This window comes from Mus musculus, chromosome 4 (genome assembly GCF_000001635.26).
Source record: "Mus musculus strain C57BL/6J chromosome 4, GRCm38.p6 C57BL/6J".
In the NCBI taxonomy this organism is placed as follows: domain Eukaryota; kingdom Metazoa; phylum Chordata; class Mammalia; order Rodentia; family Muridae; genus Mus; species Mus musculus.
Genome location: NC_000070.6, coordinates 138,431,474 through 138,446,416, shown reverse-complemented (window position 1 = coordinate 138,446,416; position 14,943 = coordinate 138,431,474). Strand labels below are relative to the sequence as shown.

The window sequence follows — 14,943 nt, the reverse complement described above, 5'->3', positions numbered from 1 at the left end:
TGCACTCATCTGTGGACCATAGGCCAGCTCCTCCAGGCAGCCTCCCTTCAGTCCATGGACAGGTGTGAGGTTGATCTTCTTTGTTACCTGGATTTAGAATCACCTAGGGCAGGGGTTCTCGGCCCTTTAATGCAGTTCCTCCCTTTGTGGTGACCCCAACCATAAAATTATTTTCTTTGCTACTTCGTAACTGCAATGTTGCTACTGTTATGAATCATTAAGAATCATTCAACTCCCAAAGGGTTGAGAGCTACTCACCTAGGTGATGTGATCTACTGCCTGGGTGTGTCTGTGACCCTCGTGAGTGTTGGTATCACTGTCCCACGGACTGGGCTCTTAGACCGAGTAAAAAGGGGAAAGGGAGAAAGCAAGCCAAGCTCTCATTTTTCTCTGCTTTGTCTTCTGCACAGATGTAAGCAAAATGCCCACCATCACTCCTGCCCCACCATGGTGGACTGGTTCCCCTAAAACTGTGAGCCAAAATAAACACTTTCTCCTTTAAGTTGCTTTTGTCCGGTATTTGGTTAAAGCCATAAGAAAGGCAACTGATACAGGAACTCTGTACCAGGAGCAAGGACCATTGCTGTGATGAGCCACGCCATGTGGTCCATGGGCCGCTGGACTGGTTTGCAGAAGGTAGGTGGAAGAGCCTGGGTCTACGGGCTAGAAAAGCCCTAGAATACAAGGAAAGGAGCTTAAGGGGGCCACAGCAATGGAAATCTGGAAGAGCAGGATTGGAGAGAAAAAAAGACAACCAAGACAAAAAGACTCAGCTCATGGGGTTTCAGAGGTGAACAAGAACTCTATTGGGAACTTCGGCAGAGGCCATCCATGGCCCATCCCGGCTCATTCTGAGCATGTCCTGAGAACCCGAGTGAAGATAACATGAAAGGTAATGGGCTCATTTGTGGAGAAAATCTCAAAACAGTTGTATTCAGTCTGTGCTGGGGTTACTGCTCACTGCTGTCCGATCTGCAGTGAGAGAGAACTGACAGATAAGGGAAATGGGTCAATTGGGTGAGTCTGCAGAGAAAGCAAGTAAGCCATCAAGATTAGCATGGCTGGAGAGAAGCCCCGAACTCTGCCTGCCCTGGGAGGGTAGGGAAAGAGCCCTGTGAACAAGACTCAAAGGCTCCGACTGAAAATGTGAACCAGTCATTTGCAGATTGGACAGGAATGCAGCTGAGGGGGTTTCTTAGCAGCTGTGGGGTTGTTCCCCACCCCACCCCTGGGTCAGCTGCAAAGCAGAGAGAGGCCAGTGCAGCTAGGGCACAAGAGGTCAGAAGTGCATCTCCAGCAGGCCACAAAACCTCACCCGGTTGTCAGCGGGGTGCTGTATAGACATGCAAATGTACAAGAGAGGAGGTACAGGGCCAGAGAGGCTTGGGACAAAGTTCCAGACAGCAAGTGAATCCAGCCAGTGTATTTGGTGGGTTCGGGTTCCCTGGAGGACCCTGAGAAGCTATCGTGTGAGAGCATCAAGGTTAAGTCAGAGGAGACCCCCGGATGCTGGAGATGCCAGGACCAAAGGCCAAACAGAAAGACTGATGCTGCAGGTGGCAGAGCTGGAGAGACACAGCTGTTCAAGCCCTTTGATGATGCCATCAGTCGCAGATGCTGGAGCTGGCCTCCAGGGTCGGGTGTCCGTCTGCCTGTCCTGCAGGCTTTAGTCTGGCTTTCCTCGTCGTGACTCCATTCCCTCCCACACTGATTCTGTGTGGTCGTGTATCAGAAAGATGGAATGTGATTATTTTATAGGGGCTCATCCTTGAAGAGTCTTAGAAGAGACTTTGAACTTGAACTTCTGAACAATGTTGGTACTGTTAAGACTTTGGGAACTTTTAGAGATCAGCTCTACTACACATTTGGCGTTGAGATGTCCACGAGGGGCAGGATGTTCATTTAAAGCCATACATGTACAGTGTCCGGTTGACAGGGGTTGAACTAATCTTCTTTGTCAATTTCTCTGGATTTAGAATCGCCTAGGAAACGCATCCCTGAGTGAGTCTGGGGGAGTCATTTCTAGAGAGGCCCAACCCTCCCTGAATCGGGAGGTACCATCCCATGGAGAATGAAGCTAAGTGTTCGTTTTTCTCCGCTTCCTGATTTGTGAGCAAGCCGCCTGGCCTGCTCCACTCTGATGGACAGTTCCTCTTTCAAGTTGTTTTCTGCTCAGCACTTGGTTACAGCAAGGACAGTAACCAACACAGCATCCACAGCTAAGAGCTTGGGTACTGGAGTCCTGGGCCTCAGTTCAGTCCTACTGCTCCCCGTCTGTCTGGTGAGACAGCCCACCTCTCTGGGCCTCGGTTTCCTTTTATTTAAGAATTGTGGTAAAGGCAGACATGCTGTATTCCTAGCTCTTGGGAGGCTCAGGCAAGATCAAGAATTCAAGTCATACCTTTGCTCCATGGCCCTGCCTCAGAATACAACCAAGGGGAAACCCAGCTTACTCCCGGGTGAGGAATGGAGGAGACCATCACATACTGTATAAAGCCATCTCTTAGTGACAACGTAAGATCATGCTACTGAAGGGAACTAGATAGCATAGCTCTTATCCTAGACCTGGCCATAAGGCTAGGAGCAGTAATAGATAAGAGCGTCTCTTGAGATCTTAGATGAAGGATACCTAACCCAGCCCAGTGCAGGATACAGGAGGGTATGAAGAAGATGCTCAGAGCAGAGTCCCCAGGGTGAACACAGTAGGGAGGAGTGAGGATGGACAGGGGCTCCAGGGCCTGAGGCAGCAGGATCGAGGCCAGGGAGCAGTGTGTGTGGTTAAGGGAAGTGGCTCAGAAACTCCGTCAGGGAGAGGGACTTGGAGAGGTGGCTTCCCATGCCCCATAAGGGGGCCTTGAGCGTGTGGATGACAGGGAACTTGAGAAGGGCTTAAAGCAGAGGAGGGACAGAAGTTATTTAAGTGGATCACAATGACATGCTGGTTTGCCCCTGGATGTTTGCTGCTAATGGTCAAAGGATCTGTTCCAGCCAGAAAAAGCATCAACTACTGTAGTGTGTGTGTGTGTAGGTATTATTTTTATGTGTGGAGACGTAAACATATGTACCATGTATACATGTGTGTGTGTGTGTGTGTAGGTATTATTTTTATGTGTGGAGACGTAAACATATGTACCATGTATACATGGTATACATGGTGTCCTTGGATGCAGAGAGGACATCAGCTCCCCTGAAACTGGAGTTAGAGACGGCTGAGGGCTATGGTGTGGGTGCTAGGAATTGAACTCAGTACCTCTGGAAGACTCGCCAGTGCTCTTAGCCTCTGAGCCATCTCTTCAGCACCCCAGTATAGCTTAAATGTTCTCTCCCAAACCCACATTGATATCCTGGTGCCACTGTCACAGGATGAAGAGGTGGCAACCGTCAAAATATGAGGCCATAAATTTAATAAGGTCACTGTGGGGGTGGGGGGTAGGGAGTGGTAAGCTGGTTATTCAAATGCCCACACCTCTCTCCCGCTCCCTGGACATGTGACACGCTCTGCTGTTACCACACAGGATAAAGATTCTCAGGGAGTGCCATGCTTCTGGACTCCCCAATCTCTACAATTACTAGAAATCCACCTCTGTTCTTCATGGATTACCCAGCCTCAAATTTCTTGCTGTAAGAACAGAAAACAGACTACGAAAAATGTCCTTCTGTGGTGGCCAATGAACCAAAGAACTGCATCTCCTGTCCCTGCCAGTCCTTGACAAACAGTGGCTTGCAATGAAACACGCTCCCTTTCAGGACAGAGCTGCGAGTTGCTCATTCTACATCTGCAGGCACAAAATGTATAATGTTTGATGGATGGACAAACGCCCTTCTGTTGACACTGAACTCCATGGGCTGCCCTCCTGCCCTGCAGGGTTCCCCAGCACCAGGGACATGGATGGCCCAGGCGGCCTTTCTGTGACTTTGGATCAAGCTGCTCTTTCCTGGTTTTGTTGGCGGTTTAGGTGTCCCACTAGACTTCTGAATGAATCGGGATTCTAAAGCCCACCGTCCAGCCCGTCCACCACCGGGATGTGCCGGGAGGGGCTGACTGGTGGGAGGAGTGCTGACTGCCTGGTAAAAATGCTTATGATAATAGAGAGGGCTCTTTCACTCCATGGGTTCTGCGCCTGCGAGTGTATCCAGCCACAACCAAAAGTACTCATGAAAGAAACCCAACTGAGCAGGTACACATTTATTTTCCTACTCCCCAAACAGCAGTCACCTTCGCACGCAGGCACCCGGGACCTACCCTGCATTAGAATAATCTAGAGATGACTTTGTGTGTACAGGAAGACACGTGAGCAACTCTGCAGACTCTAGGTTACTGTTCGTAAGTGCTGAGGCATCTATAGATCAGTCTCCATGAAGGTCCTGGAACCCAGGACCATGGACACAAGGCAGGACTGCGTGTAGTCAACTTCTTTTACTGGTTTCCCAGGTCTCAAGTGCTCCCAGCAAAGGCTTTATAGTTAGGCTGAGTTCAAGTACTAGAAATAAACTAGGGGAACCAATACCAACTTGGGGGGGGGCGGGGCTGAAGTCTTAGTGTATATGGTGCCTGCACAGGTATTGAAGCCTTAATGTGTATGGTGCCTGCACAGGTGTCAAAGTCTTAGTGTGTACAGCACCTGCACTGCACAGGTATTCCAAGCCGACAGCAGTTGTTCAGAACGACTCCCACCCAGCCCTGTCAGCTGGGGACTGAAGGGGCTGAGAATGACGGGTACTCACGACACCCAGCCCCACTGACAGCTCCCTTCCTAGCTCTGATCCCCCTAAGCACCTCCAACCCATTCCCGGCCCCACGTATTGGTTTAGGTTGTTGGGGCCTCCATGAAGCCTCAGTCTTCCTGGAAGTGAGACTTGTAAAGCAGAAGGAAGCAGCTGCTAGGCTCAAGCAGGGACCTACCCTACCACAGGGACACGGCCACTTCTGATGCCTGGGAGACTCTTCTGCTCCTGTCTCCCATGGTGGGAGGCACCTGCAGAGTGCACTGGGTGGGACAAATAAGCCCGTTCTCCTATCCCCTTTGATGAGATTTGTTCCTGATCCTGGCAGAGGTGGGCTCCCAAATCACTACCTAAGCCCCACCGGGCCCCTGCAGCTGCCTTACAGAAAGGCCGGGGGGGGGGGGGGGCTTCTGACTGTGCTGAGTGACTCCCTTGGCAAATGCAGAGCTTTTCTTTTCCAGGTTTTTAGTTTTGTGTGCATTCATGTTTTACCTGCACATGTCTGCACAGCATGCAGTCTGGTAGGGCGTGGCAAGCCCAGGAACTAGAGCTCGCTCGATGGCTGGGAGCCCAGGCTGAGGGCTGGTCCTTTCCACCGAGCCACCACTCCAGCCCCAGCTGTTCTGAGATAGGGTTTCACTATGTAGCCTGGGCTAGCCCCAAACTCACAAGACTGGCTTGCCACCAGGCCCAGCTTATGATAGAAACAGGGACAATATCGGGCACAGAGCACCGAATATTAATATCCTCTTGACCCACGCCATCTCAGCTTCTCCAGTGTTCCAAACAAGACACATTTTGTCAGACAACTACATCAGCAAGGCCAGGTGGCACCCGAGGACAGCTATCCAGGGAAGTCCTCAGGGCGCACTACATCCCACTGTGGGCCTGGTGAGGATGGGGCTTCGACAACCATGAACCGGACTCAAGAGGAAAGCAGAGGTCTCCAAGATCCATCTTCATCCTGTGGTGGGGGAGCTTTAACTCCTACCCAGGGACGCCTCAGCCACTTCACTTTAGTGAAGCAAGCACCATGCACACACGTGCTGCGGTCTGTCTAATCTGTGCGGCTCACCCGGACACGGCACGCACTTGTGTCAGGCAGCGCCGGGAAGAAGCCCTTCTCCTCACACAGGAGGCCAAGGAAGAAAAGTGCTGTTTGGATGACCTGACAGACTCTAATTTCTCTTGTACTCACAAGTCGGGGATGGGTGAGGGAGAGGGGGCTGCTGGGGACAGTGAGGTGGGTGCCCACCAGCTACCTTTCTTTGGCAAAAGCAAGCAAAGAAGCTACAAGGCTAGAGGCCAGGACGGCAGCCACCTTCACTCTCTGTGGAAAGCCAGAGCAGCCTGGGAAGCCAGACAGAAAGAGGCCCCATCCTCAGCTCTGGTGCCCTCCCTGTGTCAAAGGAAAACACCCAGGCTGCCTGCCAACCTAGAAAAGCCTCCTGTCCTCCTGCTGACCTGTGCCCCACTCGTGCAGATGGCTGACCTCACTTCCTGTCGTCTTCACACATGTGCAAACATTACTAAGTAAGTAAGGGAAATAGAGGGAGAGGGAGGGAGAGAGGGAGGGAGAGGGAGGGAGGGGGGAGAGGGAGGGAGAGGGAGAGGGAGAGAGGGAGAGAGAGAGAAGTCTGCCCACCTGAGCAGAAGCAAAAGGAGGAGTCTGGGCATTTCCCAAGAGGCCATACTGTAAGGCCCTCAGAGCTCAGCCTTCTTCCCAAGCCCCCTCCCATCCCCACCCCTACCCCCAGGGAGCAAGAGTCGGAGAGGACTGGCCTTGGAGCCTGGACAATGAGCTGGTCTTATTCAGTCATACACATGGATCTAGCTCCCAAGAAGGGGCCCTCACCACGGCCCACACCAGGTCCAGGTTCAAAAGCCACATCCAGCTGTTGGAGCTGTGAGGCTCGCCAGTGCCCCTCCATCATATGTGAAGGTACAGCCACCCCACCAAAGGCCTCAGACAGACCCTGACAAAGGTCACTTGCAGTGTGACCACAGACCCCTAGCTGTTATACAAGGGTATCACCCTGGTGATCTCCCGCCGACAGATCGGGCACCTCTTGGGCTCTGGCAAGGCAAGGTAACACTGGCGGCAGGAACACACATGCCCGCACTCGAGGAAGACACAGGACTTGAAGTTGCTCAGACACACAACACAGGCGCTCTTCAGACTCTCCCTGTCCTCAGGCGAGGCTTGACTCAGCAGCTGGGCCTCGTGTTCAAGGAACTCTTCCTGGAGCTGCTGCTGGCGCAGGCGCTCCTGCCGATGAAGGTACTGCTTCCTCAGGATGAAGAAGAGGGTGGCACAGGTAGCAAAGCCGAACACCAGGACCAGAATCTTCCAGAGCCGGACACTAGACTCCTGCCTGTGCAGCAGGCTGTCAAAGTCCTGGCTGCTCAGGTAGTACTGCATGCCCTGCTTGGGGGGCTGCAGGCGGACAGCGTTGTTGTCCAGGACCAGTTCACCGATCCCCGTGAGGGTGGCTCCCACCTTCAGCATCTCCTCTGTCTCCTGGATGCCTTTGGGCCTCTCGCCACTGATGTAGTGGCCGATGGCATCGGTGAAGGACTGCACAGAGGGGTGGAACTTCTCGTACACGGTCTCTAGGCCCAGATCCACTGAATCCAGGGGCTTCAGCACTCGCACGGACACAGCCACGCCGTCCTCGTGGGGCACGAGGTCAAAGGGCACAGTGTTAGTCCTCTGGTGAATGATCTTGGAATAGTCATTCCTAAAAAATGCAAGGATTGAAGATGAACAAGAGAGGAGCAGGCACTGACTCCCAAAATGGGGTCACCTACATGCGGGCACACATACAGAATCCACAGTGAGTTCTAAGGAACTGAGGCCACATCGAGGAAGGGCCGCTTTAAATTACGCTCAAGTCTCAGTGGACACTGGGGAGCAACAGAGGTCACCTTTAGTGTCTACGCCCTTGAGTCACTGTCACAGAAGTGCCCAAGACAAAACCTGCTAGGAACAGACAGGAAAATGGCTCACTTCATGTGATGGCACACAAATATTTCAGCAAAATCCACGTGACTAAGTTCTATAACTTAACTGTGCTAAGAATCAACATATTCCAGGTCCCTTCTAAAAACCAGGTTCTATAATCAGGAAGTGGGCCTAGGAGCCTGTGCTGTAATGGCTGCCTCCTGGGCTCTAACGGAAGTGCACAGTGCACACAGCAGTACTAGGACATGGAGAGGCAGCTCTGAACTCGATCTGCAAGAAGCCAGACTCAGCAAGCCCAGACCTAGGCCCAAAACAGACCTTCTATACCACTACTTCACTGGTGTAGAAGCCAGAGGACACGCACCAAAGGTGGGTAGTTCGGTTCCACACCATCTTATGCTCCTGAAGCGACAGCCGCTGGATCACCCCCTTGCAGTTTTCCACGAACTGGCTGTTGAGTGTTTCTTTAACAGACCGCACAGCTCCTGCAGAGAAAGCAATTATGGCACCTCTGAAGGACGCTCTGGCCGCTCTTTAAGGTCTCCCATGTGTTGAGCTTCACTAATTAGTCAACACAACAACATCCGTGTCACTGCAAATCACGCTTAGAGAGCACACTGCAAAGGGCCTGACGTAAGTCCTTCACATGAGCCACATCACTGGGCCCTAAACTACCTTATACCACACTGAGTCTCTCTAAAACAATCCCAAGTCCACAGTGCTTTGGTCACCTTGCCCCAACACCATCAAAAGGCTCTTAGGAGGGCGGGCAGGTTAAGTGCCCGAACCCTGGAAAACCTACCTACAAGAAGGTGGAAAGAGAGCCAACCCCCCCAAGTTGTCCTTTGACCTCCACCAGTGTGGAGTGGCACCTTCACCCTGCCCTCCCCCACACAAGATAAAATAAACAAGTATGTTAAAAAGGGAGAGTGTTTCTGTCAGCCAGGATGGTCCTTATGGGCTCCTGGAATGAGGCAGCTGCTGCCACACACACTAAACAAGCAAACACACCTTCGATGACAGCATAAGGCACACACTTCCCCGGTGCTTCTGAAAGAATGCCCTTTAAATCTTCACCCAGATGAATCTTCTTAGCTCCCTAGATGCAAAATAAATAGATAGATATTCAGTTGGCCTCTGAATACTGACACACTCTATAGACTTAAGGTGTCGTGGGCTGAGGGATGAGGAGGCCGACAGGAGGGCAATCAGGAGGCTCTGCTTCTGAAGTCTGGCCCGGAAACTTGAACATGGTTAGGCCAGGGGCACTGGGCTCCCCTTCCCCAAGGCTGGAGGTGTCACCATCTGCTTTCCAGTTCAACACAAAACTCCTGTCACATAAGTACTTTTACATGCGTATCTAAAAGGTGCTAGCTGCTTGGCACACTGTAGAAGGAACCTCAGCAGAGACCGGGCTAGCTCAAGCAGCAGCATATCCCTGACGATTCTGAACAACTTCACTCATCTGAGTCTGCTTCCAAACTGTAAAGGGAGGGAGAAGACGATCTCATGGAATTTTCTGAGTGGGATAAATGAACTCTGAGGTATGGGAAAACACAGTCCAGAGCGGACACATGGAAGTTGTGATGGTTTGTCTATGCTTGGGCCAGGGAGTGGCACTATTAGAAGTGGCCTTGTTGGAGTAGGTGTGTCACTAAGGGTGTGGGTTTAATTTAATGCCCTAGTCCTAGCTGCCTGGAAGCCAGCATTCTTCTAGCAGCCTTCAGATGAAGATGGAGAACTCTCAGCTCCTCCTGCACCATGCCTGCCTGGATGCAGCCATGTTCCTGCCTTGATGATAATGGGTTGAACCTCTGAACCTGTAAGCCAGCCCCAGTTAAATGCTGTCTTTTATAAGAGTTGCCTTGGTCATGGTGTCTGTTCCCAGCAGTAAAACCCTACGACAGAAGCCATGCAATAATCAAACATTCGTGTCACCAGGAAAAACACGGGAGTAAGTACAAACTCAGCTCTGTAAGCTGTGACCTGACCAACAGGTGCAAGCGGACACTAGGGCTCCCACAGCTTTTTCCAGGAAGGGTTATTTCATCCTTTTAGGGACTAAGTCTCAAGTACCACAGGCTGGCCTAGGACGTATCGTTCATCTGCAGGTGTCCTTCACTTGTTTTGTTGTTGTTTGTTCTGGGTTTTTTGTTTGTCTTTTTGTGCTTGGTTTTCTGGGTTGTTTGTTTGTTTGGTTGGTTGGTTGGTGTCCCTTGAACTCAGAGACCCACCTGCCTCTGCCTCGTTACACTGGGAACTTCTGATCCAATCCTTTTCACTGCAGAACTCCACGGTTTTGTTTCTGAGCCCTTACTGAAACCAACCTGGTGATAAGACTTGGGCTCCAAAGTCCATCTTCCATACAACTGCCAGAACAAGTCTTTGGCTGATGGACTGTGAAATTCCAGCCAGCATAACACCACCACCATGCGCTGGGCAGCTACTGCTCGTCACACGCTGAGGTAAGAACCGAGAGATGAAGATGATCCCCCCGCCCTTTCAAGGTTCGTCAGCTTGACAGGTGCCACAGAGCAAGGCGGTCAACTAAGAAAGGAGGACAAAAAGTGTCGTGTTGCTGGAGTTCCAGGCAGAGCTGTGCCACGGTACCCATAAGAGCCAGCCTCAGCCACCAGTCCTCAACAAGCCAACTACAAAAGCTAAATTAACAGCGACAAGCCAGTGAGGGCGAAGACCCCTGGGGGCTCCGCTCCACCCCAGCTTTATCTCTGGGTCCTAACACAAAAGCAAGGGCCTTTCACATCTTTACCTTATTACTTTTTATTATATGGGTGGTTTTGCCTGCATGCATGTCTGTGTATCACATACATGCCTGGTACCCAATAGAGGCCAAAAGATCACCTGGGACTGGAGACAAAAATAAAACAGAGACGGAAATGTGCCGTCTGAGCTGTTAAGTGCAACCCTCAAATGAGAATGTAGTTTTAAAGTAACTATAATATACAAAGAAATGACTGTAGAAACCTGGAGCGGAGCGGTTAAATAGATGAGCCTTTAAGTTCTCTGTTCTCCAAATGAGCCTCTAAGTTTGCTGTTCTTCACGTTGGAATCACCCCTGCCTTACATATCTTCACATCCTCCATCTCCGACCCAAGTATCACCTTGTTTAAAATGGCGACGCCCCCCTGTCAATGGCCATAATCTAGAATCACTTGGAAAGAGTGTCTCAACAAGGAACTGTCTATATTGAGTCAGCCTGTGTAGGCATAGCTGTTTAGACACTGTCCTGATAGCTCTAACTGAAGGGGGGAAACTCGCTGTTGTGTTGTGACTGACACCATTCTCTAGGTCTGGGCTCTGGACTGTTTAATAGTTGTTTCTCTCGACTCAGACGTGATTTGCAGCTGACTCAAGTTCCTGGCCTGGACTTCCCCGCGATGATGAATGGTAACCTGAAACTACAAACGAAATAACCCTTCTCCCTCTCCTAAGCTGCTTTCTGTCAGATATTTTACTATAGCAAAAGGAACGGAACTCTCCGTTTCCCTATCTTTCCGCTTTTCTCTGCCCTACTCCAACCCGATTCTCGCCCTATCACACGATCCAATTACGTGTAGGCGTGTGGTTGACCTAGAATGCACTGTGCACCAGGACAATGGCCTGTTTTTCTCACTACCTGGTGCCCAGCAGGTTTTCGAGAAACAGTTTTACAGCACTGCAATAACGTCCAGTGACACTGAGGGTCACTGGGGGGGGGCAGCCTCGCTGCAGCAGGTGCCCGGGATCCCCTCTGGCTGCGCGTCGTCTGGGGCCCTGTGGCTCCCCGGTGCGCCCCGGCGCGAGCTGCCAGTGAGACCGGGCTGCCCACCCCACCCCCCGCACTGACCTTGAGTTCCTGCGCGACCTGGGCCTTCTGCCGGTATATGGAGTACAGTACGGCGGTGACCATCGAACTGGTGCCCAGCAGGATGACCTGGCCGAGCGACGGTCGCGAACCGCTCTCCATGGCGACCCCAAGCCGCACCAGCCGCCTCGAAATCACCTGCGACCCCTACGCAGCCGCGCAGCCCTTCCCGGAACCCGTCGCCCGTCGATGACGTAAAAACCGGAAGTGGAGGACGGGGGTGGAGCAAAGACGTTGCCTAGGTGGTTGCGACGTTACTGCGGCCTCCTGGGAAACCGGTGGGGCTGGCTGTGGTCACGTGGGAGCTCTCCCTCCGGGTTTCTAGACGTTCTTGCTCCGTTATTGTTAAATGACATCTAATTTATCCTATGAGAGCGTGCCTTGGTGCACCTATAGAGGGCAGGACTCGATCTGAGCGTCCCGGTTTCTCCTACTTTATGGGTCCTTGGGATGGAACTCAAGTTCTTAGCCATGGTGGCAAAGCACCTTTACTCACTGGTCTGTTTCTCCAGCCCTTGCTGGATTATTTGATGTCGCCGCCGTCAGATGGGGAGCTGAGTAAAACGCGTGTTCAGCACCAAGAAGTGTTAGGCTTTAAGCTATCGGAGAACCTTGAAACCTGGCTTTTAAAGATGAAGAAACTAGCCCGGCGTGGTGACGCACACCTTTAATCCCAGCACTTGGGAGGCAGAGGCAGGCGGATTTCTGAGTTCGAGGCCAGCCTGGTCTACAAAGTAAGTTCCAGGACAATACAGAGAAACCCTGTCTCGAAAAACCAAAAAAGAAGAAGAAGGAGGAAGAGGAAGAAGAAGAAGAGAAGAAAGAAGAAGAAAAAAGAAACTGGGGCCAGAGGGGATGGAGAACATGGTCGGAGCCATACTGCAAAGGAGAGCTGGAGAAAAATTAGTCCAGCTTCAAAGCCCTCAACCACTACACCAGTTGAATTGATTCTACACCAGTTGAATCGCGAAAATAGCTCTTAATCTACTGCCACGCCACCCCCAAAACAGCATACTGCTTATTTAATAATAACAGCAAATATTTTTATTGAGTGACTATTATATGCCTTGTACTGTAGTTCGTATTTCTTAGGCCTGGCCTGTGTTTCACTCCACTATCTAGGGACCAAACCCAGGGTTTCAAGTGTTCTTCCACTTAGCTCCGTCCCAGTCACTCCAGACCAGCATTTGATGCATTCAACCACTGCCACAGTAGAGTTTCAGGAGAGGAAACTGAGGCTTCGGTTAAGAAATACACACAGTCCAGCACTCAGGAAGCAGAGGAAGGCAGACCTCTGAGTTCAAGGCCAGCCTGGTCTACAGAACGAGTTCTAGTACAGTTGGGACTACACAGAGAAGCCTTGTCTCAAAAAAACAAGTGGTGGGGAGAATATAAATACACTCAGACCTTTAACTAAAAATGATAATGGGCTTCAACCCAGGTGACCTTTGGAGAACTCGTCCAACTCCTCTCAGACATCAGAGTCGCCGCAAGTCTTAGCCAGCACATCTGCCTGCAAAGCCTGGGTTCTCCTTGCAGTGTCCTATAGGTTATCCTTTAAATTCCTCAAAATAGACCTAATGATATTCATTGGAGTGCTTTTTAAATAACAAAAGAATAAAAATGATCTAATTCCAATAGTCAGTTGGTTGAATAAAATTTGAAACGTTTGTTGAGGCAGGAAAAACGTTGGGACAGGAAAAAGAAGCACGTTTCTCAGCAATTTGGTCAAAGGCTCTTGCCAGAGAAGAATTCCAGCATAAGGGTGCTAAGACAGCTAGCCGGTAAAGCTCTGCGCTTGCTGTCCAACCTGAGTTCAGTCCCTGGGACCCACGGGATGGAAGGAGAACCGACTGTCAAACACGGTCCTCTGATCTCCGCTCACAGGCTATGGCGTGTATATTGCCAACATGTGCACAACAAATAAATAAATGTAAAATATAATTCCAGCAAAATTAATAATTGCCCAAGGCCTTCCTCCCTTCCCAGCAGTAAACCTGCGATTTTCTAGGAATTTCACCAGAAACCTCATTTGCGGAAAACCTGCAATGTACCAGCTCCCTTCTGCAACCCTAGGGTTCTAAATCGGAATTCTATCCAAGGCAACTGCAATCTCACATATCAAATGACAGGGAGGGGCTTCTTAGCAACTGCTTGAGATGTAGCATGAGAGCCACCTAATGGGTCTAGCTAATGGTAAGCCAGTCAATTGCCATGTTCCCCTGGGGAACCTATTCCCACACTTGGGTGTGTCTTCTCAATGCTTCCTCTAACCCTCAAGATATCTATAATAAAAATCTCCAACTCTGTCTCATTATACTGACTGGCCCTGGAACACTTTTTTTTTTTTCGTTGAAGCCAGGAATCCATTTGATCTGAGTTGAAGTCCCTAAAAGTCTAGGGAAACTCTGCTGTGGGTGACAGTGGGGAGCTGTGTCTCTGTCCCCAGATCCCTGATATCTATGAGTTGAAAAATGAGAAGGCAGACTGCAAATGTGTCTGAATAGGATTCTATTTTTGGTTTCCTTTGCTGTTGTTGAGACAAGATCTCACTGTGTAGTGCTCACTAGCTTAGGACTCACTGTCCTCAAACTCAGAGATTCTCTACCTCTGCCTGCAGAGTAATGGGGTTAAAGATACACTCCTCCATGCCCAACAACCCTATTTACTTTTAAAAGAATGGAGAAGAATACTGCTTTTATGTTCCTTTTGTTTTTGAGTCAGAAGCTCAGATAGTACAGACCAGCCTTCACCTCAATAAGTAGCCAGTGATGACTTTTGAACTCCTAATCTTCTTGCTTGAAGGGCTTTTCAAGTGCAAGAATTACAACCCTGTGTCACTCCTAGCTTAGAAGAGAATGTTTTTGGGTCTCTAGAATGATTCACAAAAGGCTGATCATATTTAGGGTTTTTCTTTTTTTTCTTCCATAGAAGGAAACTGGTTCCTGGAGAATGTTGGCCTCAGCTTCATGATCTTTTGGGAGGTTACGATCCAAAACCTTTTGAGTTGAGGAAGGACATGATCCAACCTGTTTAGTAATCGAAAATCCTTTATCCTTGGATCACTGCAAGGGAAAGAACAAAAGCGTGGTCCCAAGACTGAAATCTAGGCAGCGTCTCCACTGCTGATTGGTTGGGGTCCTCGGGTACTGAGCCAAGCATCCTTTCTTTACCCTTCAGGCCCTTGTAGGGCTTTCTTGGGAGCGTGTTAAAAAGCCCATCGCTCTCAAAAGGGACATGCTGGTTGAAAATAACCCTGCCTCTTTCTTTCTTTTCCTCTGCCAAAGGCTGAATTCCTTCGTGAGTGCTGCTGAGAATATCAGACAGGCTGAAGTTTACACCATGTGGGTCTCGTTAGGCATGAGAGTTGGACAATTTCCGCTGTGCC

The 14,943-nt window shown here is 50.4% G+C and overlaps 1 protein-coding gene across 2 annotated transcripts; it reads right to left on the bottom strand.

Annotated features, from left to right (window-relative positions):
- Nucleotides 1-4,151: 4,151 nt before the first annotated feature.
- On the bottom strand, nucleotides 4,152-11,757 carry Mul1 (mitochondrial ubiquitin ligase activator of NFKB 1). 2 transcript variants are annotated; one of them, XM_006539134.4, is made up of 5 exons: nucleotides 11,538-11,757; nucleotides 10,018-10,237; nucleotides 8,702-8,789; nucleotides 8,055-8,175; nucleotides 4,172-7,466 (listed from the first exon to the last, which is right to left on the bottom strand). In XM_006539134.4, exons 2-5 carry the CDS (start codon nucleotides 10,120-10,122, stop codon nucleotides 6,737-6,739), a joined length of 1,044 nt encoding a protein of 347 aa, XP_006539197.1. In that variant the 5' UTR covers nucleotides 10,123-10,237; nucleotides 11,538-11,757; the 3' UTR covers nucleotides 4,172-6,736. The 2 variants fall into 2 exon arrangements, with proteins under 2 accessions (NP_080965.2, XP_006539197.1); NM_026689.3 differs by lacking the exon at nucleotides 10,018-10,237 and having other exon boundaries at nucleotides 4,152-7,466; nucleotides 11,538-11,745.
- Between the last annotated feature and the right edge of the window lie 3,186 nt (nucleotides 11,758-14,943).

What these genes read in the sequence shown, in the direction of transcription:
- Mul1 (NM_026689.3), bottom strand. Translation starts at nt 11,657, where the DNA reads ATGGAGAGCGGTTCGCGACCGTCGCTCGGCCAGGTCATCCTGCTGGGC. An exon ending in GCCTTATGCTGTCATCGAAG is followed by an intron (nt 8,176 to 8,701) that starts GTGTGTTTGCTT and finishes CTTTCTCTGCAG; the next exon opens with GAGCTGTGCGGTCTGTTAAA. An exon ending in AACCGAACTACCCACCTTTG is followed by an intron (nt 7,467 to 8,054) that starts GTGCGTGTCCTC and finishes TGCATTTTTTAG; the next exon opens with GAATGACTATTCCAAGATCA.